At 36.1% G+C, this 24,359-nt stretch overlaps 1 protein-coding gene across 1 annotated transcript in view; it reads left to right on the top strand.

Annotated features, from left to right (window-relative positions):
- The window catches only part of LOC118006515 (potassium/sodium hyperpolarization-activated cyclic nucleotide-gated channel 1), a 359,934-nt gene that overhangs the window by 276,923 nt on the left and 58,652 nt on the right, over window positions 1-24,359 (top strand). The window contains exon 5 of the mRNA XM_034999197.1: window positions 16,235-16,381. Within this exon, the coding sequence (XP_034855088.1) occupies window positions 16,235-16,381 (147 nt within the window). The remainder of the gene's footprint in view (window positions 1-16,234; window positions 16,382-24,359) is intronic.

Raw genomic sequence — 24,359 nt, 5'->3', positions numbered from 1 at the left:
CCATCTAATTTCTGAAAATTAAATAACATCATTTAAGTTAAAAGTTAATGAACTAAGTTATGAATCTTTCAACTACTTCAAATAAGGCATATTATCCTACTTTGGAAAAAAATGACTAGACAATTTTGTGACAATGAATGGGTATTTGATATTTCACTCCAGTGTATCATTAGAATTAATTTTAAAAAAAAGGTTTAAAAGTATAAATATTTTACATATATTTAACTTTATCAAAGAAAAACAGCATTTTTGCTAGTACTTCAAGTAAGTACTTTAAATCTGGTTCCCAATCAAGACTAAATAATATAGTTTCCCAAGAAAAGAGTATTTTAGATCATATATAACTAATCAATTCGGTGAATATTAACCACCCACTATATGTGAGTCACTGTATTAAAGAGAGAATAGAGATACAATGGTAAGAAGATACCTCAAGTTGGTCTAGTAGAGAATACTCATGCCTTTAAGGAGCTTATAGGCTAGCAAAGACTATAGACAATTTAATAAGCAATTATGATAGTGGGAAAAGAACCAGGGTATGGGTTTGGTGTTATGGGAGCATCTAATCTGATCTAGATTCTTACTACTGTGATTTTCTGATAAGCATCATTGAGGACATTGTTAGAAATGCCAAATCTCAGTTCCAACCCCGACATACTGAATGTGAATCTTTGTGTTAACATGATCACCATATTATTTTAGTGTACATTAAAGTTTGAGCCAGGTATCAGAGAAAAATACGTAGAGAAAATAATATTTAAAATTAACTTCAAAAGCATATGGTTAGTTTGTGGAGGATGAAGGTAAACATATGTTGGAAACAGAAATGGTTGTCCTTTAAGCCAGATCTATAGCTGCTGGTTGGATAAAGAAGGTGTGGAGAAAGAAGGGGGATGATGTCAATTTGGGCCATAGTGTCTTTGATGTGCTTTTGAAACATGTTTTAAGAGTAGATACTTAAGGGGAAGAAGGCCATATGAATATGGAGATCAGGAATTAGTTTCCTGCTAGAGCCATTGACTTAGAGATTGGTGGTATATTGACAATAACTGAAGTCATGCAAGTGGGAAAGATTGTTAAGGGAAAATATGTAAGGTGAGAAGAAAAAAGGCCTTGGGCATAGTCTTGGAAACACCAACATGTACAGAAGAGACATGAGCAAATAAGACTGCAAAAAGCAGCCAGAAAGGAAAGAAGAGAGCTAGAATATACAGATGGAGAACCAGGGGATAAGGTGTCTTATTTAAGAGGAAAGGATCAATAGTTCTTCTGCTAGAACCTAAGGAAAGGATTTGGTGGTAGATTATTTATTGGGGAGTAATTCCAAGAGGCAAAATGGTGAAGCAGGAAGTGTGAGTGGGGAGAAGGGAAAGCCAATGAACAACTAGAATTGTTTTCCAATGTAGGCAGGTGAGACTTAGTCCTACTGGGATCTTCTGAGAAACCATGTAAAATATACCTTAGAATTCTCTCTCTGAAGAATGGGAAGTGTGGCCATAATCTGTAGAATCAAGTCCCTTTTTGGTTGAATGTTGCCCTGGGAGGAGTTACGTACACCCCTCCCTATCCCCAGACTTCCATGTAACTCTACTTTGAGTGGAGCAAGTTTTCTAAGCTTCTCCGCCCTGAGGCAGAAAGCCTGAGGCACACTGTCCACCATAGGTACAGTTGAGGTCAGAGGTGGGCCATTTCACAAGGGCAGAGAGGTTGCATGTTGCATTAATAGTGTCTGTTCCTCATGTTCAGTACTGTTCAGATACTAAATAAGAAAAATCTTTGCAAAGTATCTAAGTATCATGACAATCATTGGAAAATCATGGAAATAAAGAGGAGTATTCATGGAATAGAAGGAATAGAAGCTATAATTAAATGTTTACAATTTTAATGAAATGTACAGTGAGATAATGAATATAAACTACTCATTCAAAAAAATGGTTAAGAAAAGGAAAAGTATAAGGTGGTAGATGGAAGGATACTTGTGCTCAATTGGGAGTCATTTTTTGAAGACAGGATTGTCATGTAGAGAATAAGAGCACAGACTATAGATCCAGATTGACTCAGTTCTCAACATAGCTTCAACATTAATTAGCTGTGTGACTTTACACAAGTTATTTAAATTCTCTGTGCCTCAGTTTCATAATCTGTAAAGTGAAGATACTGGTAGCAATCTTTTGAGATTTTTGTGATGATTAAATGAGTAAATATAAGTAGTATTTAGTTGAATGCCTGGAAAATAATATGTAATATTCAAGGGTTAGATGATGATAATAATAATAATAATAATAATAATAATATTATTATTATTATTATTATCTTAAATGGAGAGGTGAGTATATTTAAATGCTATTTGGCTGGAGTCAATTAGAGAGAGAAGAGGTAATGTTTCTGAGGAGGGATAAAGAAAGGATATTCAAACACAGTTGAAAGATGAGATTCGAATGGGAGAAGAGACACTTCCAATTGTCATAAGAGCAAGAAGAGAAGGAAAAAATATTGGTGTCTTTCTAAATGAATTAACAGATATTCTTAAATGAAAGTTTCTATTTCTTTTAGAAATTTTAGGTAAGATCATCTGTGAATGAAAAAAAAATGTTGGGGGAGAGAAATAGGAGTGTTCAGACAGCATAGAATGTTTTAAGTGGTCCACTGAAAAATGAAAAGTGATGAGGTTATCATATATGTCAGTCAGTATTCTTGTTAAATTAAGTATAAAAACCATTTTCCTACACATACACACACACCAAGAAAAACTGTAATAATAAAGATCAAAACCATTTAGATCAGAAAAGGGCTTTTAAAAATATCCAAGCACACATTTTAACTCTATTATAATAATTATAGTGACTTTCAATTTCTAGTAATCATCTATCCCCTTGACTTTTATTCTGTAATTACTAAAAAATAGTATTTGTAATAATGTTTCATATGCACAATTTACTTTGTAATTAAGTGCTTTCTTCTAAATGCTAAATACAATGAACTTTCATTATTATTATTGTTATTATTAATTACTTGATCAGTTAAGTCTTAAACAGTGTTACAGTGACTTTTGAGAATCTGTCCATTTTTAAACCAAACTATAATAAGAACAAGACAGAAAGAATTAACTATGTAGTGTAAACAATTTTTAAGGGTTTTTTTGTTCTTGGTTATTTTTAAATATATGAAAATATAATCCATTGCAAAATATCTGAATGGATAGCACTAAGTTCCATAAGCCAGAGGGCAAGTATATGTTTATATTGGAAGAGATCATTCTGGGTGGAGAAATAATACTTTTTATCTGATAATATTTTCTGTAAGGATTTTAAGATCATCTGGTAGGTTGTAATTGTGATAGTTTTCCAGGCCAAGTAGATACTTATTCTCTACCACAGAAAGCTTTCCCCATATCTTGACAGCTAGAGAATTCACTTTTATAGAGAAACCCATGTTTCATTACCCAGCTTTTCCAAAAAAGATAAAAAAGTGAAGATAAAGTAGAAGTATTTCACTCAAACTTCTGCAGAAAAGATAACTGTACAACCATCTACTTTTCTTCATGTGTGATTTGCTCTTAATTTTTCCCCCATTTACTATATTGGAAATCAAATTAGGTATATTAGGATACTTTTATTATTATATGACTTATTCTGATATAATTATGTTGCTTAAAAGAATTAAAAAAACATGAATCCATTTTTGGGGAAAGGAAACTTTTTCCTACTTCAATTAAAAAAAAGAATACTAGTTGTCTATATAAATAAAGCCATTAGTTCAGTGAAAAAGAAGAAAAAACTTCCTCCTCAGTATGTATGAATTGAAGATTTTGCTGTGTTTATAGCATAGTTCTTGAAAATGAGTCAATCCTGCTGTAAATATTTTAGAAATAATGCTTGATAAACTTATTTGCATGTAACCTGGCTATGTGTATATATGTATATATATATATAGATTAGTTTATTTTTAAATGTAGGATCAAAATAGAAACCATGGCTTCAGTTACCATGTAAATAAATGGCAATTTTAAAAATATCTTCTAAAAAAAAAAGGTAGCTTAGTTATAAATCCAATGATGATTGGCTTAAATATTTTTTAGAAAAAGAAAAAAGTGATGACTGGGGCACCTGGGAGCCTCAGTCAGTTAAACATCTGACTCTTGATTTCAGCTCAGGTCATGATCTCAGGGTGGTGAGATCAAGCCCCACGTCAGACTCCATGCTGGGTGCCGAGCCTGTTTTAAGATTTTCTCTCTCCCTCTCCCTCTGCCCCTCCATCTCTCTCTCTCCCTCTGCCCACCCCCAAAAAAGTGACTGATGATAGATAATTGGTCATTGTGTTTTCCCAACACTATTTGTTGAAAAGACTGTCTTTATTCCATTGGATATTTTTCCTGCTTTGTTGAAGATTAGTTGACCATATAGTTGTGGGTCCATTTCTGGGTTCTCTAGTCTGTTCCATTGATCTATGTGTCTGTTTTTGTGCCAGTACCATACTGTCTTGATCAGCTTTGTAATAGAGCTTGAAGTCCAGACTTGCGATGCCTCCAGCTTTGCTTTTCTTTTCAAGATTGGTTTTCAGGGTCTTTTGCAGTTCCATACAAATTTTAGGATTGTTTGCTCTAGTTCTGTAAAAAATGCTGTTGGTATTTTGTTAGGGATTGCATTAAATGTGTAGATTGCTTTGGATACTAGAGAAATTTTAACAATGTTTGTTCTTTCAATCCATGAGCATGGAATGCTTTTCCATTTCTTTGTGTCATCTTCAATTTCTTTCATTAGTGCTCTATAATATTAAGAGTAAAGATCTTTTACCTTGTTGATTAGGTTTATTCCTAGGTATCTTATGATATTTGGTGCAACTGTAAATGGGATAGATTCCTAGATTTCTCTTTATGCTGCTTCATTATTGGTGTATAAAAATGAAACAGATTTCTGTACATTGATTTTGTATTGCGGCTGCTGAATTTGTGTATCAGTTATATCAATTTTTTGATGGGCTTTCTACATAGATGATCATGTTGTCTGTGAATAGTGAAAGTTTGACTTCCTTGCTGACTTGGATGCCTTTTATTCCTTTTTGTTGCCTGATTACTAAGGCTAGGACTTCTAGTACTATGTTAAGTAACTATGATGGGAGTGGACCTCCTATCATGTTCCCGACAGTAGAGGAAAAGTTCTCAGTTTTTCCCCATTGAGGATGATATTAGCTGTGGGTCTTTCCTACATATACATATATAGCCTTTATGATGTTGAGGTATGTCCCTCTATCCCTACTTTGTTGAGGGTTTTTATCAAGAATAGATGCTGTACTTTGTCAAATGCTTTTTCTGCATCCATATCATTCTTATCCTTTCTTTTATTAATGTGTATCACATTGATTGATTTGTGAATATTGAACCCCCCTTGCAACTCAGGAATAAATCCTACTTGATTATGGTGAATGATTCTTTTAATGTACTGTTAGATTTGAGATTTTTCTTGCTTCTGGAGGAAGGCCTGTATTGCTATATACTGCCCACTATGACCGCCTCTGCTGCATCCTAAAGATTTTGATTGTCATGTTTTCATTTTCATTTGCTTCCATGTATTTTTTTATTTCTTCTTTAATTTTCTGGTTGACCCATTCATTCTTTAGTAGGATGTTCTTTAAATTCCATGTTTTTGTGGTCTTTCCAAATTTTTTCTTGTACTTGACTTCAAGTTTCATAGCGTTGTGGTCAGAAAATATGTGTGCTATGATCTCAATCTTTTTGTACTTGCTGAGGGCTGATTTGTGACCTAGTATGTGATCTATTCTGGAGAATGTCCCATATGCACTTGAAAAGAATGTGTATTCTGCTGTTTTAGGATGGAATGTTCTGAATATATCTGTTAAGTCCATCTGGTCCAGTGTGCCATTCAAAGCCATTATTTCCTTGTTCATTTTGTGCTTAGATGATCTGTCCATTGCTGTAAGTGGGGTGTTAAAGTCCCCTACTATTATTGTATTATTGTATCAATGTTTTCCTCTATGTTTCTTATTAATTGTTTTATATATTTGGGTGTTCCCAAGTTGGGGGCATAAATATTTACAATTGTTAGATCTTCTTGTCAGACAGACCCCTTTATTATGATATAGTGCCTTTCTCCATCTCTTGTTACAGTCTTTGGTTTAAAATCTAGTTTGTCTTATAAAGGTATTGCTACTCTGGCTTTCTTTTGACTTCCATTTGCACAATAAGTGGAAGTGGTTCTCCATACCCTCACTTTCTTTTTTCTTTTCTTTTTTTTTAAAGATTTTATTTATTTGACAGAGAGAGACACAGCGAGAGAGGGAACACAAGCAGGGGGAGTGGGAGAGGGAGAAGCAGGCTTCCCGCCGAGCAGGGAGCCCGATGCGGGGCTTGATCCCAGGACCCTGGGATCACGACCTGAGCCGAAGGCAGACGCTTAACGACTGAGCCACCCAGGCGCCCCCATACCCTCACTTTCTATCTGCTGGTGTCTTTAGGTCTAAAATGAGTCTTTTATAGGCAGCATATCGATGGGTGCTGTTGTTTTTTATCTGTTCTGACACCTTATGTCTTTTGATTGGAGCATCTTGTCCATTTACATTCAAGAGTAATTATTGATAGATTTGAATTTAGTGCCATTTACTACTTGTTTTGTAATTGTTTCTGGTGATGTTCTTTGTTCCTTTCTAGTCTTTGTCACTTTTGATCTTACTTTCTTACTCAAAGAGTCCTTGGAGGTCACCAACCCCTTTAGTTTTTGTTTGTCTGGGAAATGCTTTATCTCTCCTCCTATTCTGAATGATAGCCTGCTGAATAGAGTATTCTTGCCTGAATATTTTTCCCATTCAGCACATTGTATATATCATGCCACTGTCTTCCTGTCTGCCAAGTTTCTGTGCAGAGATCTGCTGCTAACTTTATCTGTCTTCCCTTGTAATTGAGGGACTTCTTTTGTCTTGCTGCTTTTAGAATTTTTTCTTTATCTCTATATTTTACAAACCTACCTAAGATATGTCTTGGTGTTCACCTGCTTTTATTGATTTTGTTGGGAGTTCTCTGTGCCTCCTGGATTTGGATGTCTGTTTCTTTCCCCAGATTATGGACGTTTTCAGCTATAATTTCCTCAAATAAATTTTCTGCCCCCATTTCCTTCTTCTTCTGGTACTCCTATGATACGAATGTTATTATGTTCTATGGAGTCACTGAGTTCTCTATGTCTACATTCATGATCTAATATTTTTCTTTCCTTCTTTTCAGCTTCATTATTTTCCATAATTTTTACTTCTGTATAACTGACTCATTCCTCTGCTTCTTCCATCCTTGTGATCATTACATTCTGTTGGTTTTGAATAATGGTTATTGCATTTTTCATTTTGGCCTGTCTAGTTTTTAGGATTTTTTATCTCTGTGATGAGGAACCCCTTGGTGTCTTCTATGCTTTTCTCAAGACCACTCTGTATCCTTATGATTGTTGGTTTAAATTTTGGATCAGGCATATTACTTATATCAGTTTCAATTTGATCCCTGGTCATGACCCTTTCATGTTCTTTCTTTTGGGATGAATTTCTCCATCTTGGCATTTTGTCTAGGTCTCTGTCTTTTTCTCTGTGTTAGGAAAAACTGTTATGTTTTCTGCTCCTGAGAGTAATGGCTTTATAAAATAGCAGTCATATACTGTTCAGGGCCTGGCACTTCAGAAGTGTCTCTGGTGTATGCTGTATGCACTCTGCCACTGTGTTTCATCTGCTCTTTCCCTCAAGCAGTCCTCTGTAGAGTTTCTCTTTGCCTGCAATGGGGAGTGCTTGGACCTTGGCCAAAGTGTAGCAAGTTTTAACTAGGAGTGCTCTGGTCTACACCTGATGTTATTTCCACTACAGCTGAAGATTTGTGGAACTTTATGGTCAGTGGATGTGATGCCTGACGTGGGTTTGTGCTCTTTTGGGGGCAGGGCTCACTGCATTGGTTCTCAGGCACACTTGCCCCCAAAAAACAGCTCCTGCAGAGGACAGGGGGAAAGGGACTTGGTGTTAGTGGTTTAGGCTGCCAGTATTGGCACTGTGCTGCTTATTGAAGTTAATTTATGCTGAGGGGAGGGCAAGGGAAATGGCGCCCACCAGCTTTTTTGTCCCCAGAGAGGCAATGCCACGTCTCTCAGATGCGCTCCAAAAAGGGTGACCCATCTCTCTCATTGCATCCCAGGGGATCCTAAGATCACACAGTTTGTCCCCCTCCCAGACTATCTGCGCTCCTTCTCCATAGGAGCACTGCAGCACCCACCAGACTCTACACCTGCCATATATGGGACCTCTAAAACTCCAGTTTTTGAGTTCCACTGGTTGTAAAAACTCTCGAAAATTAGCCCTTCTTGTTTTCCCAGTCAGTGGCTTTGGGGAAGTGTTTTCCTTGTGCACTCCTCTTTCTCTCTCCCTTCTCTGTAACCAGGGTTCCTTCCCCTCCACAATACCTGTGATCCGTTTCTCCCCCAAACCATGTCTCCGCACCTCCTACCTTCCATGACGCAGCCTCTTCTCTCCCTCTCGTTGTGCAATTTGTTTTCAGTCCTCAAATCAATTTCTTGAGTGTTCAGAATGATTTGATATTATCTAGTTGTGTTCAAGGGACAAGGCAAGCCTAAAGTCCTTGTATTACTCCACCATCTTAGCTCCTCCCTATCATTACAGTCTTAAATTACACATAGACATCCCACAGGCTAAGAATCTGCCCTGGGTATGTGCTACATTGTAAAAAGTGTCCTGAGATACTATAAAACATCATTATACAATCATTCAATGCTTCTTAAGAGAAAGACTTCAAGAAAAAGTTGACTACTTATATGGAGTGTTTCATAGATTTGAAGACTGGTGTTAGAATCATAAAATGAGAGGTACATTTGATTTAATGAGTAATTATGAATAGCCATGATACTCCATTTTTATGGAATTTGCTTTTATAATAAAATGAAAAGTATACCTTCTGATTCCTATCTTCCAGGAGCATTCAGTATGTAAAATCATGCTTGGAGAACTGAAAATTATCTACTTTTTCAGATGTACACAGGACTGTCTTGGTGATGAAGAAAACTCTTCTTATTTTCAAATAGAATACATATACTTTGCACGTGTTTTTATTAATTTCTGCTGTGTTCCTAATTGTTATAAACATTTTTGGAATTATAAGAAGGCAGCTTCTCTTTTCTAATCAGTAATTTACTCCTCCTTATAGCTGTGTTTAACTTAAAACCTGATATCACAGATTCAGACAGAAACTGCAATTCTTTAAAGAACAGATTCATCCAGGTTAACTTCAATAGGCTAGAAGCAAAATCTCATATTTAATAAATGTTCTCTGAATAATAAACAATAACAACTTGTAATAATAAAATACGAATCCAAAATTTCAATCCATGTGGGAGACTCTCCCTATCTGGCCTCCTCCATTGATACCATTATTATAACACAAAAGAGTCAGAGATCATATTCTTGGTCTCCTTTACCCAAAGAATTTTCAGAAAGTATGTAACAAACCAGATTTTCAATCAGTGACTACTCGCGTGCAAACATTTCAGCGGTTCGGTGGTGAACAAGACGGGCAAGGACGGACACTTAACAAGTAACTGCAGGTGCTCTTAGAATAGCTAAGGCATAAACTCAGCATTTTTTCTCAGTGTATACCAAGAGGACTTTAGGTGACCAAGGAGTCAGAGAATATTTCCTTGACGTAGTGAGATTTGAGGAAGAAAGTTAAAGAATGAATAGGAATTGGCCAGGAAATTATGTGGTGGGACAGCATTCCAGATAGAAGAAAGTGCGTGAGCATCCAGAGACTAGGGTAAGTTTAAGAATATTAAAGAAATGTAATATACCAGGGCATAGTGAGCAAAGGGAAAATGTATATGATAGAGCAGGAATAGGCCAAATAGGCCCAGGAAGTCAGACCTTGATCCTGAAAGCAATGGGAAGCCATTAAAAGGCTTAAGGGAAAGGAGTGACAATAAGGTTAGCATTTTAAAAAGATTTCTGTCTGGATTATGGAAAAGAATAAGAGTTGCAGTCAGGCATGCACAAATAGATACAGAGAATATAGTTAGAAAGTTGGGAATGAGTTTAGAGGAGAGGTTAAGTTACTTTGACTAGAATGATAGTAATGGTGATACAGGGAAATGGAAAATTATTGAAACTTCTGGCAGTAGAATTTATATGATTTGGTGGTCTTGAGAATTGGGGATGAAGTTGTAGGGGATATAAAATAGGGTGATTCAGTTTTCAGATAAGGTATCATTCATAGATATAAAAACAATATAAATGTCATTAAAGCTTCTATTTTAGATTTATTAGAATTGCTTACATTTACCATGCTATGATTCTAGCTCTCCCCTCTTAATCAGAACAGGTCAGAGACATAGTTATACTTGCTGTTTTCATTTCCATTTCTTACTTCCATTCACTCTCAAGTTATTGCAATCTGTTTGGAATTACCCCCATTCCTGATGTTTATACATAGTCCAATGAAACCACTTAAAGCAAAGGCACCAAAGCCTTTACTGAAGCTAAATACAGTAGACACTTAAATTTACCTCTAGACATCCTAAACATTTCAGGAATGAAAGTATGCCTTAAAATTGTTTGTTTAAGTCATATGTTAGTAGTATATTTCTAAACTGAACACAAAATTATGGAAATAAAAGATCTAAAAAAGAAGATATTTGGAATTAAATTGTCTCTAAGAATTTCAGGGATTATTCAAGAATGTAGGAAAAACATAAGGGAATGTAGGGAAAATGTAGAGAATATAGGGAAAGGTAGGGAGAAATGCAGACAAGGAATATATGAAATACATAATAAGAAACATGGATCATATCCAGTATAGAGGATCAAATGCAAAAGTCCAACATCCAACTAGAATAGTTCAAACCTAGAATTCTATATGTAGTTAGTTTAACAATTGAGTTAGAGTTTAAGAGATATTTTCAGACAAGAAAAAATTCAAAAAACCTATATCCCATTTAGTATTTCGTAGTGATTTCCTTGGGGATTGACTCCAGCAACATGAATAAATAAACAAAAGAGAAACATAGGCTCTGGGAATAGGGAACCCAACCAGAGATGTTATAAAGGGAAATCCTACTGGATATCAGCTAGGATAGGGATGCTGGAAAAAAATTTCTTGTGCAAAAAATAAAAGTCATTAAAAATCCACAAAACCAAAAGAAATGTCATCAAATGCTGCACTTGGCATTGTGGTAAACAGAGTAATGCAAACACTGTATAACCACTTTGGTAGGTTCAATTTCAGGTACAAAATTACAATCCACCTTTATATTATAAAAGTAGAGATGACAAAAGTTAAAAAATAGAAATGAAAGAATGAGTTTGTTACATTTCATTTGGTAAACTTGTCTAGAGTTCTCTGAACAAGAAATAAAGATATAATTATGTTATGTAAAGTTACAAAAGAGACCGAGGGAAGAATTAACACTAGTGACACAATTGCAGAATGAGAGAGAAGGTGAGAAGATACGGGGGGCTGTTAGTGGCTACACCACCTTTCCATGGCAAAAAGTCAATAAATGTTGCCTATAATTGATCCACATAAGAATTAGAAACAGAAGCATATTACTTAGCAATATAGACAAAACACCTTTTGAAAGTGGTAACATGGGAGGAGTGAGTTTAATAATGGAATGTTGTCTTCATTATATATATTAGATCTCATTTTTAGTATGTTCATGCAATATTTTTATGTGTCATTTTAATTGCACAGAAAATTTTGAAAATAAAAGTACATTAGAATTTTAAATGATAATGATGTTATAGTCTCTTCTAATATTTTTAAAGATGTTTTTATTTATTTTAGAGGGGGGAGGCACAGAGAGAGAGAGAGGGAGAGAGTCCTAAGCAGAGTGTACTGGGTGCAGAGCTGGAGACCCTGAGATCATGACCTGAGCTGAAGAATCAGATGCTTAACCAACTGTGCCACCTAGGTGCCCCAATAGTCTCTTTAGATCTGATGGGATGAACTTTTGATTTTATATATTCAAGAAATACTTGTATTTGCATCTTTGTTTTTCAAAAGTCTCTTCAGTGACTATTAAATGTGTCAAGTCATCTTTCACATATAGTATAACAACTAACAGAAACTTTTCCATATTATCGTTTTTTTAAATTTAGCTTCCAACACTTAGTTTATTCCATTATCCACCGACCACTAGGTTGTTTTTCAAAGAGTAATTATTATTTTATTCTTCACATCACAGGTAGGTCTATTTTCATTCATTTTTTCTCAAGTCTTGTTAGGTATAGGGAAACAGACAAAAAGAAGTAGCTCCTGTTTTCGGTAAGTGTTGTGTTCTACAAAGATCATTACCTAATTTCCAAATTCACTGATTATGGTGCAATACCTCTTTTCTTAGAATGTACTTCTTTTGAGTACCTCCGGCCCCTTGAAACTTTATCCTTCTTTGCTCTGAGTCGAGGTTTTTTGGTTCTGTCACATCTGGCTGGCTAATCTCAGTTCCCTTAACTTGATCAATTTCCAACTGCTTTTAAAATGTAGGTTCCACTTTTTTTTTTAAATCTCTTTATTTGACACATTATCCCTCAGTGATCTCTTAGTCATTGACTATGTGTATATTTTTTCTTCTAAGTGCCTGACCTACATATAAGCATTAGGATGGGCCATAGGCATCTTAAACTTAACTTACCAAAACTGAATTTCCTTTCTGTCCCCTACTCTCACTCAAAAGTGCTTCCTTATGCCCTAAGATAACACAGTTCTTGGCAAATAGAAGTAGTTCTGATGTTTTAATGTAGGGAAGGCCTTTTAAAACACAGACTGCTAGAATTTCTGGTTCTGTGGGTCTGGGGTGAAAACTTCAAATGTGCATTTCTAACAGGCTTCCCTGCGATACTGGTAATTTATCTTCACCTTAACTGCAGTTTGAGAACCATTGGCACGCAGCAATCAGTTAATATTTGGTAGATCGATAATTACTATAAATGGATTAATGTTTAAAATATGTAATATGGGTTCAAAAATCAAATTGAACTCAGTATGATTAAATGACAAGAAATATTCATAGAACTTTAGTCTGAAAGAACAAAGAAGATCATTTGGTGAAACACTCTCTTATTGTAGATTAGTAAACTCAAGTATAAAGGGATTAAATGATTCATATGAGGAAAAATAACTACATTCCACCAATCCTAACTTTCCATAAAAATAAAATAACTTTATGTGTAACATTTGTATTTAGCTGATCAAGGATTAGTTTTCTAATTCAAGATAGACATTGAGCAGATTATTTGTTTCTCTAGATGAGTAGGCCCTTGCACATAGGCACAAATTTTGTAAAAATGAATTGAAATACTACTAACTTCTAAGGCTGCGCCTCCCATGCCCACTGAAATGCATGCAAAGAACAGAGAAATCTAGAACTTAGTATCCTGGCTAAGGTTAAAGATTCTCACCAATCCAAGCAGTATTTGGGCAAGCAGTTTTTTTGAGAAAAGTAAACAGAGATTACTTGACCCCTACTGGTCCTGAAGAAAGTTGAATCCTTTATTTGTCCAGAACTGAAAGGACTTTCATCAATGCAGTGTCAAAACTGTGGTAGTCCTGTGCTCTTAAGCTGTTTTGTTGTTTTCCCAAGTTTGAATATTTAACAAGATTCACCAGACTTTACTCGTATGAGGCATTTGTTTAAAGGCAAAGGATTACAGGGCTTTGGAGAAAGAGAATGCACATGGCATCAAAGGCCCAAGAACCTTTCCCCAGCATGAGCTCCCCATGGACTCAATCTTCAGGCATGTGGAACATGCTGAGTTTCTGGCTTGATCCACCAAAATTTGTGCAAGGAGCCTTGGTTTGGCGGGGAGCTCAGCAACAAAGCTCTCAGTAGCTCTTTAAATAGTCAAGCCAGGGGTGCCTGGGTGGCTCAGTTGGTTAAGCGACTGCCTTCGGCTCAGGTCATGATCCTGGAGTCCCGGGATCGAGTCCCACATCAGGCTCCCTGCTCAGCGGGGAGTCTGCTTCTCCTTCTGACCCTCCTCCCTCTCATGCTCTCTGTCTCTCATTCTCTCTCTCGCAAATAAATAAAATCTTTAAAAAAAAAAATTAAAAAAAAAAGTCAAGCCAGAATAATCAAACCAGATAGACTAGCTGCAAAGCATTAGTGCAAAAGTTAAACTTGGGGTTTCCAGTGGAGCCTTGGACCCTAAACAGTACATCAAATATCCCACTGCCCTCTTTTTGGCTAAAAGAAAAAAATCAGATGCATTGATGTCTCTAGAAATAAAGATAGAGCTTTTTCAGTCCAGCTGCAAATCAACTTTATCCTACACAGCAGTCTTATAGAGGTCACTGAAACTTCTTTCTTATGGACCAGCTGCATGAGGGTCAAGCAGACTGAATTCCAGGTCTCTAGAAGTGGGTTACCAAGATTAGGTAGGCATACAGATTCTGAGCTCTTCAGGAAAAATTAACCAATCCTTCTCAAGTACATGCTAGAAACCACTTACACAAGTGACAGTGGAAGCATTGGTGTCTAAATATAAAATGCTTAAATCATAATCAAGTTGCTTCAGAGAGAGATATATATAGGCCTGCAAGCTTTAAATACTTGGGGGACAGTCTGGTGACCAAATAAAGAAGTCTCATGACAAAGTTGTATTTCCTTTAAGAATACTAATCTCCAAAAGGGAATGTCTTAAAAATAGGAATGTTATGTGAAAGGAAAGTATGTCCAAAAAGTTGAAGAAATATAATAGGTTGCTGTTTCTGATTAGATGTATGTGTTATCAAGTACCAATTACAAATACACTAATTGTGGACAAGGAGTTGGGAGACCTCTAAGTGATCAGGAAAAGATGTGAGGAAAAAAAAAATATCCATGTGTTCTCCAAAACACAGCAAATGTGTTTTTTTAAGGGAAGAATCTTATTCCAGTATGTTTATCCAGTTTTATTACCTACTTTTTTATTTGTATTCAATTTTATCATCTATGTAATGAAACTCATTTGGGAGGCTCTAATTAATTGTTTCAAAGTATGGTCTCATGACTACCTGCATTTGCAACATCAAGGGAATGTTTCTCAAACTTAAATGTGTATAGGTCATCTGAGAATCTTTTTTTAAGATGTAGACTCTGATTTCATGGGTCTGGAGTAAAACCTGAAATTCTCTTCTAATAAGTTCCCAGCTAATATCTATGTTCCTTTTTGAATACCAGGGATTTATTTTCAAATTGCGTATGTGTGTGTGTGTATGAGTGTATGTGTAAATTCACAAAAACAGATACATCAAGGGAATCAATCTCTGGAGTTAAGCCTGAAAAATCTGCATTCCCAAAGTCAACTTCAACCCAAGTTTTATCAACAATTAAGTTTAAGAACTACTTGGTTAAATGAATTTAAACATCTAAGTTAACTTTTGGCTATAACATTATGTGGATCTAGTCTCACCCTGATACTCTTTAAGTCCTAAATTGAAGGGTGACATATTCTCACACTTTTCAGGCCATCTGTGTTGCTTGAGTATCTATGACTTGGAAACAGCTGCCAAGCTCTCTGTCACTAAATTCAAATTTTAATTAGGTCTGATCTTTTGCTAAAAGGTCTAAGATAAAACCATTTGTCTACCCAAACCTAGGAGATTCTATATCTGGATGAGGGGCCAAACATAACATGATACTTCTTCTTGAGGCACCTGGGTGGCTCAGTTGGTTAAGCGACTGCCTTCGGCTCAGGTCATGATCCTGGAGTCCCGGGATCGAGTCCCCGCATCGGGCTCCCTGCTCTGCAGGGAGTCTGCTCCTCCCTCTAACCCTCCCCCCTCATGTGCTCTCTGTCTCTCTCATTCTCTCTGTCTCAAATAAATAAATAAAATCTTTAAAAAAAAACAACAACATGATACTTCTTCTAGAACACAGCTAAAAAAAGATTCCAAAAAAATAACATCACATTTTTTTCTTGTCTCGTCACTGAGCTTTTCTGGGGTGACACCTTAAATTCACTCTGAACTCCTTTCATGCTCCTCCACATCTCAGTTCTCTACAGGAAATGTTTATCTAAATAAATCCCTTGCAGATTACATGACATAGAGTAGGTACATTACTTCCTTGTCCATTAGCTCCTTCCCGTCAAAGGATTTCTTCTTTTTGTTACTGTTATTCAAATATTATTGAATTGAGCACAACAAGGTAACATGATGATTTCTCATACAGCCTAACAGTGTTTTCTAATTTCCTTTTTCCTTTCCTTGCAGTATAAGCAAGTGGAGCAATACATGTCATTCCATAAGTTACCAGCTGATATGCGTCAGAAGATACACGACTACTATGAACACAGATACCAAGGCAAAATCTTTGATGAGGAAAACATTCTCAGTGAACTCAACGATCCTCTGAGAGAGGTAAGATTTAGAGTCCTCAACCTCCATGGTACATGGTCATGGTCGATTTTCTCTTTTCATGGCAAATCTCCAAGTCCGTGTTATGATACTACTCAAGAAAAATCAGAACTAAATGTTAACACATCTTTTTTTACCTTTATTCTCCCATAGGTTCTCCCGTATATAGACTTCTAATTGTTGAAAAAAAAAAGTACTGGAAAATTGTTCTTATACTCATGATTGTCAGAACGGTTTTATCTTCGATATCCGTGGTTATAAGAGTTCCTTCATGTGTCCTCATTGTCTTTATCTTCCACTCTATCCTCTCATGTTTACTGAACCGTTTCTTTATCTTCATTTTGATTTCTCCTCTCTTCCCATGTTCATTTCACCTATTTATTAGACCTTAGACCCTGATTACAGACTAACCTGACCTGTTGCAAGTAATTCATTTTGCCCTATCTCCTCATTAAAACACTTCAACGTCAGTACTCACCTGTTTGCCTTGGAGCTTCTTTCCATCCCTCCCTAGAAGGCTTCTCTCTGCCCCCGGGAATGTTCTGGTCACTCCTAGACCAAAAGAATATTGGCGTAATTGTTCATATTTCTCACACTGCTTTTCTTTCCCTTCTTTCTTTTACTACCAACCTTCTCAAATGATTACTGTGTAGTCATTACAATGTGTGGTTTGATCTCCACTTCTTTACCGTAGTTGTTTCCTTGAAAGTTATCGATGATCTGTTACTCATCAAAAAGCCTTTTTCTTTGATCCCTTGGTGGTCCTTTTAAACTGTTAGCAAAACACACAACCTGAATCTCTTTTTTGGGCATCCTTAGCACTGAGCCATTACTAAGCCTTAGGCTTTTCATTTTGCATTTCTGGATTTGTTCTTTTTTTTTATTTATTTCTTCTTGCACCTTAATTCTGTAAATATTGCGCTCTAAGTTCTTGCCAATAACACTGTTTTCTTTTTTTTTTTTTTAAGATTTTATTTATTTGACAGAGAGAGACACAGTGAGAGAGGGAACACAAGCAGGGGGAGTGAGAGAGGGAGAAGCAGGCTTCCCGCCGAGCAGGGAGCCCGATGCGGTGCTGGATCCCAGGACCCTGGGATCATGACCTGAGCCGAAGGCAGACGCTTAACGACTGAGCCACCCAGGCGCCCTGCCAATAACACTGTTTTCTTAAAATCTACATGATTTTCCCGACTCCATATATAGTAAGCTATGTAATAGTCATTATCTTCCATTACTAAACCATTTTTCCTTTGAAGTCTCTCAGTAAATGTTTTAGTCATTCTCTCAAATCATTTGGAATGTAAAATTATAGTCTTTTTTCTTTTAATCTTTTTCTGCTCTGCCCATCCAGTCAATCACCAAATGCCATCAGTTCACTGTGGCAGTCCATCCCACACCTGCGCCCTTGTTTCCTTCCCCACCACCGTTGCTCTGACCTTAATCTTCTCATGTGGGCAATCGGAACTGTCTCCTTAGTTTGCCTTCCAGCCTCTGGGCTGTTTTCTCTAACTACCATTTAAAACATCATTGCCAGATTAATCTTTTTTTTTTTTTTTCTTTTCATATGTACGAGCTACTCATTTCTCTGCTCAGAAACTTTCACTCTTTACATACAAAATTAAATCAAATTTAGCCTCCCTAGGCTCATATTCCAGCCCTTCTGTGCTCTGATTTCAGCTAAATTTCCAGCTTTATTCTCCCGGCTGCTCTACGTGTTCCAAAGTGGCCTAGAGCCAAACTGTGCAACTTGCTGTTTTGCAAAAATCAATTATAATTTCTCACCTTGCATCATATGTTTTTCAGAAATGTCTGTCATCTGTTAGCAAAATCTAGTTCGAATATTTCTTTATTTACAACTATTTTTTTTTATTTTCCAGGGTAGATTTCATTTCTCTTTTCTCTGACCCCTAATGCACTGAGTCAGCAACTCATGTGTGCTCCTTATCTATTCTGTCTCTGTTATCATTAGTGTTTCATATTTGTTTTCTCCACTTTTGCCTTGAAAGTTCCTCAAAAGCAAAGGCTTATTTATAGTTTAAATTTTTCTTGAAATTCCTAGTACATGTAGCATATATTAAATGCTCAATAAATATTTTCATTGCAACTAATGTCTTTACCATTTATAACCATTCCTAAGCTTTTGCATCCCCTAAAAGTTATTCGTAATTTTTTTGAGCCTTAAACTATCAGTTAAGAGTTTGTCAATAAAGGAGCTAAAAATCTGCTGTTGATTAGCTTATTTTCTTTACAAACACCTCAAATAAGAATATCATTTATTTATTTATTTTGCTTTGGGAACCACAATTCAAACTTCATTTTTTGTTGTATTTTTAAAAATAATGTGTTTTTTTTTTAATCTATCAATATGCTTTGCTTTATCTCTTTGTTGGATTACAGAATTTGTTTTAAATCTAAATCCCCTAGGGCGCATGGGTGTCTCAGTCCACTAAGCATAGGACTCTTGACTTTGGCTTCGGTCGTGACCTGAGGGTTGTGAGATCGAATACTTAGTATTTGGGCTCTGTGCTGAGTGTGGAGCCTGCTTAAGAGTCTCTCTCTCTCTACCCCTCTCTCCCCTACTTTCTCCTTTTTTAAAATAATAATAATTATAATTATAATAATAAATAAAAAAATCCAAATCCCCTTCACTGAAAGGCAGAAGGTCAGGACACTGGAACCAGGCTGGGTTCTCAAGGGCCCAGAGTGGTTCAAAGACAGGACAGGAGAGGCCATAGCAGGGAGACAAATATAATCCAAGAGACAGTATCAGATATTAAGACTAAATCAAAAGACAGGAAGACACTATAAAACTAAGGATATATTTCAAAGAAACAGGAAAGGGGCACCTGGGTGGCTCAGTTGGTTAAGCGTCTGCCTTCAGCTCGGGTCATGATCCCAGGACCCTGGGATTGAGCCTGCATCAGGCTCCCTGCTAGGAAGCCTGCTTCTCCCTCTCCCTCTGCCACTCCCCCTGCTTGTGCTCACTCTCTGTCTCTGTCAAATAAATAAATAAAATCTTAAAAAAAAAAAAAAAGAAACACAGCAATTTTAGGATTCCAGCATAAAATGTCATTGAGGGGATAGAGAAAGCCAGGATAAAAATGAGTATAAAAGCCCTAAAGTTGCATGCTTAAATGAGAAGCATTCCTCTGGGCTGAAAATGCACAGTGTAGTATAAAATCGGGATAACAAGAACATCTTCTTAATCGTGTGTATTTTATTAACTACCCTTTCTCTTGCCACACATTAACTTAACTCTGATCTTCATTGGAAAAAATGCACTTTTCATTTTTACCCCCTACACCCATCCACAGCCATATGAGACCATATGTCCAATTTCCTTCTTTCCTACAACTATTCAGTCACTAAATTATGACCAACGTTTTTCCTCATATTTTCAAATACCATAATTCAGGGTCTCAGCATCTTTTAATTCAACATCTGAAGTGCTCTCACAACTGTTCTCCCTGCCTTTGATCTCAGTTAGCTCAAATGCATACCATCACACAGATTGATAGAAAACACGAGTTTGACGATTCTCCTCTCTTCTTCCTAGAACCTGCTCATGATTTCCCATCCCCTACAGGAAAAAGTCCAATTTTCTTGACAATGCATATGAGACACTCCATGCTCTGCCTTAATCTTTACTTTTTTCTATTAATACTTCATCAACAGGGAATTGTTCGTAATTTTCTGGGGAAAAGTTCTGTTGATTGCCTCATTGCTTTTCCTCATGCTACTCTATCTTCACTCCTTTCGACTAAGCTTATATTCCACTTCCCAGTAAGCACTCTTGCTACACATGAACTTCCTCATAAATTTTCCCTGACCACTCTGTCTCTCACATTGTATTTATCACTTGTCAGTTTATTGTTTCTCTCTTCTAAGACTATGAGCTTCTTGAGGCTAGAGATGATGCCTTAATCTTTATATCTTTATTGACCAGTTATAGTAGGAACTCACTAAGTATTTACTGAGTGAACAGCCTTTAGCAGAATTATGAATGAAAAAAAGACTAAGAGTTGTGACTACGTAATAAAATTAGAGATCTTATAAGTGGATTCATTAAATGCTCAGACACTTAACGCCTTAAAAGGTAAAAATCATGTTCTTCATTTGTTCCCTGCTTTTCAGCTTTTGCTCATCTGGCATCAGAATCATGCAAAAGCCTACATTTAATATTATACTGAGTTAAGACTTTATTAGAAAGGAAACAAGATGAGTAAGATAAGAAAGTAAGGAGACATATAGCAGAGAGATAACAGGAGTCATTATTTAACTAAAACTTGAACCTAAAAAAGCCAGACACATTTTCTGAAGAAAAGTTCAATAAGAACAATGAGAAATTACATCTTGCTCCCTATTAAGTTGGACTATTATGTACTTACTGTATTAAAGTCATAGTGGTAGATCACAAGAAATCTTTTTAACTTAGACGTTAAGGCATCAGCTTGGGCAAAGGCATATTTTGGTCACTGTTGTGCTCCTAGCATCTGGAAAGTGCCTGGCACATAGAAGACATTGAATGACTGATATCATATATGTCAAATGAGTGAAAGTAGAATACTCAGAAGAGGAAAGCTGGATTATTTGTTATGTATTTTGTGACAGAAGGTAAAAATATAAGATTTGCATGGTATACACATACACATGCAGGGTATAATTGCTAATCATATGTTCAATGTTGAGTCAACCACTATTTTATATTGCAACAAGACTTTTAACTTAAAATACCTCATTGTGCAGAAGGCTTATTTTTATGAAAATATGTAGCCTAATTTGAGATGCTAATGCATACTAAAGAACAGTGATTCTTGCTAACACAAGTCTAGATACTCAGGAATGTATAGAAGTGAAAGGTAAGTCAAACCTTCAGACTCTCAAAAACATATGCAAAAGACCTACTGCTTAAAAATATAAAATGCAATGTTAAGGAATGTGAAAATTATCCTATATTCATAATCAATTAAACCCATATTATGTTTTATCCATTTTATATCCCAGCTTTTTTTTCAATGTGTCTGAATACTTTTAAATATGAAGACTCTCAAAGATGTAAAGTGGCAGAAAGAATATCACTTGAATGATTTTTTAAAGCTCTTACAAAAATCTCATACCGCATGTATGCAAATTAATTCTGTTAGTGGATACTACAAAAACACTACTTCATTGAGTGCACTCTTCTATTTCCATTTCTGTGGCATAAATTAGGTGATTTATCTTTTCATATGTTGGAGACAAATTGCTGAAATGCCTTTAACAAATATCTGGTTCATTCTTATTGTTCTTGTTTCATAAAAATGGTACCTCCTCAAAGAGGCCTTCCTGAGAAGTTTATTAAATGTGTTCTCTTGAAGTCCTTCTCCATCACATAAGCCTTTTTGTTGTGTACACACCACTCTGTTATCTTGGATCCAAGAAGGCAAGGACTTTGTCTTTCTTGATTTCCACCATAACTTTAGTCCTTAGTACACATTTAATAATTACTTACTGGATAAACAAATGCAAAGAAGGTTTGGATGTCACACTTTGCAAATCATCTCAAGGAATCATTGATTGTTAGAGCTCAAAAAGAGTATTTTATCAACAAAACAGTGGTGTTCATGTGGATAAAAAGTGATGCCCAGAACTATGAAGTACTCTGGCCACAGAATATTCTTAGTATCACTTTCGATTATACTATGGAAAATGTGGTTTCTCATGTATAACAAAAGGATGCTGGCATCTCTAGATTCCTCTGTGATTTTGATTTTTATGTATATACTATAAGCCAGCATGTTCTGTTTTACTTGTGGTTGGTTTTTATTTTCTTTTTAACTTTCTTTAGATATTTGCATTAGTGATTTAGTACAGTCAGGATGAGAGAAGGGGATTTTTTTTTAAGATTTTATTTATTTACTTGAGAGAGAGAGAGAGAAAGATCATGAGATAAAGCATGAGTGGGGAGGAGAGGGAGAAGCAGGCTCCCCATGAGCAGGGAACCCTACATGGGGCTCGATCCCAGGACCCTGGGATCATGACCTGAGCGGAAGGCAGACACTTAACCGACTGGACCACCCAGGTACCCCAGAGAAGGGGATATTTCAATAGAGTACCATTATAGAAGGTAAATAGATACTCTGTCCAATGTCTATAACCCAGTAACATCAATGGAATAGACAAAAAAATACTTATTTTTATATTCTATACTAAGTCTTCCCAGAGTATTGTCGGTGGCTCATGGAAGAAATGTTGCTGGTCTCCCTGTCCAAACTGAAGTAGTGAGCCACCTCAGGATGGAGAAGATTCAGAGCGGCAGATGAAGTTGCGTGTCCGTCCTCAGGTTAGGCCATATGACCTAAACACTGGCTCCACTAAAATTGCCAACATTCTGAGAAGTGATTGTAAAGTCATCTTAAAAAATTATCTTCATTTCACTGTGAACTAAAATACTTGGACCAGAACACCTGTAATATTCTGAGAAAATCCTTAAGATGATGCTCAGAAACTTGGCATTGTGAATTAAAGCTGTTATTTTATGATGTATGTATTCATTTTCTATAATCTTCAATCTCTAGTTCCTCTGTGGCTGTATCTAGTCTGCAAAGCCCAGCTGAATCTCTAGAAACCTCCCTGCCCTCCAGTTGTTATTTGACCTGGCTCTGCCTAGAGAAAGATTTTCTTTCTTCTCCTTCCATTCACTTAAAATAAGCTCCTGTTCTCCCACAGCTGCTCAGAAGGATCCAGTTTTATTGTTTTAAACTATTCGGTTTAAATCCCTTTTATGACACTCTCAGTGCCATTAATAGTCATATGTATGCCTTCAGTTGTGCAACAAACAATGAATGAGAAGCTACTTTGGAGGGGCTATGCAGGATCATGGGTAAGTGCATGGCCCTGGTTCCACCAGCCCCATTTAAATCCAGCTCCACAACTTACTGTATGTATGACCTTGGGCCATTTAGTAACTTGTATGTATTCCACTTTCCTCATTTTTGAATGTGGATGATGATCAATAACTACCTCGTAGAGATGTTATAAAGATTAAATGAGCAAAAAGTATAAAAAATTAGAAATGCATCTGGCACACAGTAAGTGCTCAGTAAAATTTAACTTTTGTTATTACTCTGATTCAATGAAGAATAAGATACAGTCCCAGCTCTCATGGCTCTTGTAGCTTAGAGACAAAAATTTAAATAATCAATTATAACTGTATGTAAGTGCCACGAGTGGGTCATTCAGAGGGTGTTAGGCCAAACACAGGAGAGACAACGAGTCCAAACTTATCATATGTCTCATTTCTTCTGGAATGTATTCAAACAATCTGCTGATCAGTTCTTCCTTCATTTTAACAGGCAGCTTTCTGGAGACAATGTCTTAGCATCAAAATTTGGCATTAAAATGTTAGGATCATGATACTGATGAATGCTTTAGCAAAAGTAGGCAGTGTATTTAAAACTAAAAAATTAATTAGAAAAATTCTGTGAACTATACCCCTCTGTTTATGAGAGCCTGTTGGAACGTGTACCAAGTAAGAAGGTCTATTTTTAACATGATCAGATTTATACTTATTCGATTAGAGCAAAATGGCAAACTTAACTGTCGAGAAAGAGGTTAATACCCTTCTGAGCCTGTCTCCAAAGTTCAGAACTGATCTATTTTTAAACAATGGAGTGTGAAGAGCCATGGGCTGAAAATAGGTACAGATCATGTGTCCCAGTATAATATAGGACGTCAGTATATTTCATTTTCACAGAACATGAATCAGGCTGAGAGTATAATACTGTCCTTCTGACCTTTAATTTGTTGAATAGACTGTTAGGGAAGAAAACATAATTTGCATACATATTTACTTGTGCAGTTTTGAATCATTTTTTTTTTTTGAAGTACATACTTGTTGATTTTTAAAATACCCTCTAAAATGTATTTAGTTAAGATTAACTAAAACAGGCTAGAATCATAGAATTGTAAGTTTATACAGGGATCTTATACATTATCAGAT

This window comes from Mirounga leonina, unplaced genomic scaffold (assembly GCF_011800145.1).
Source record: "Mirounga leonina isolate KUSES-001 unplaced genomic scaffold, KU_Mleo_1.0 Mir_97, whole genome shotgun sequence".
Lineage (NCBI taxonomy): Eukaryota > Metazoa > Chordata > Mammalia > Carnivora > Phocidae > Mirounga > Mirounga leonina.
The sequence above is the reverse complement of the archived record's forward strand: the minus strand, read 5'-3'. Positions and strand labels throughout refer to the sequence as shown.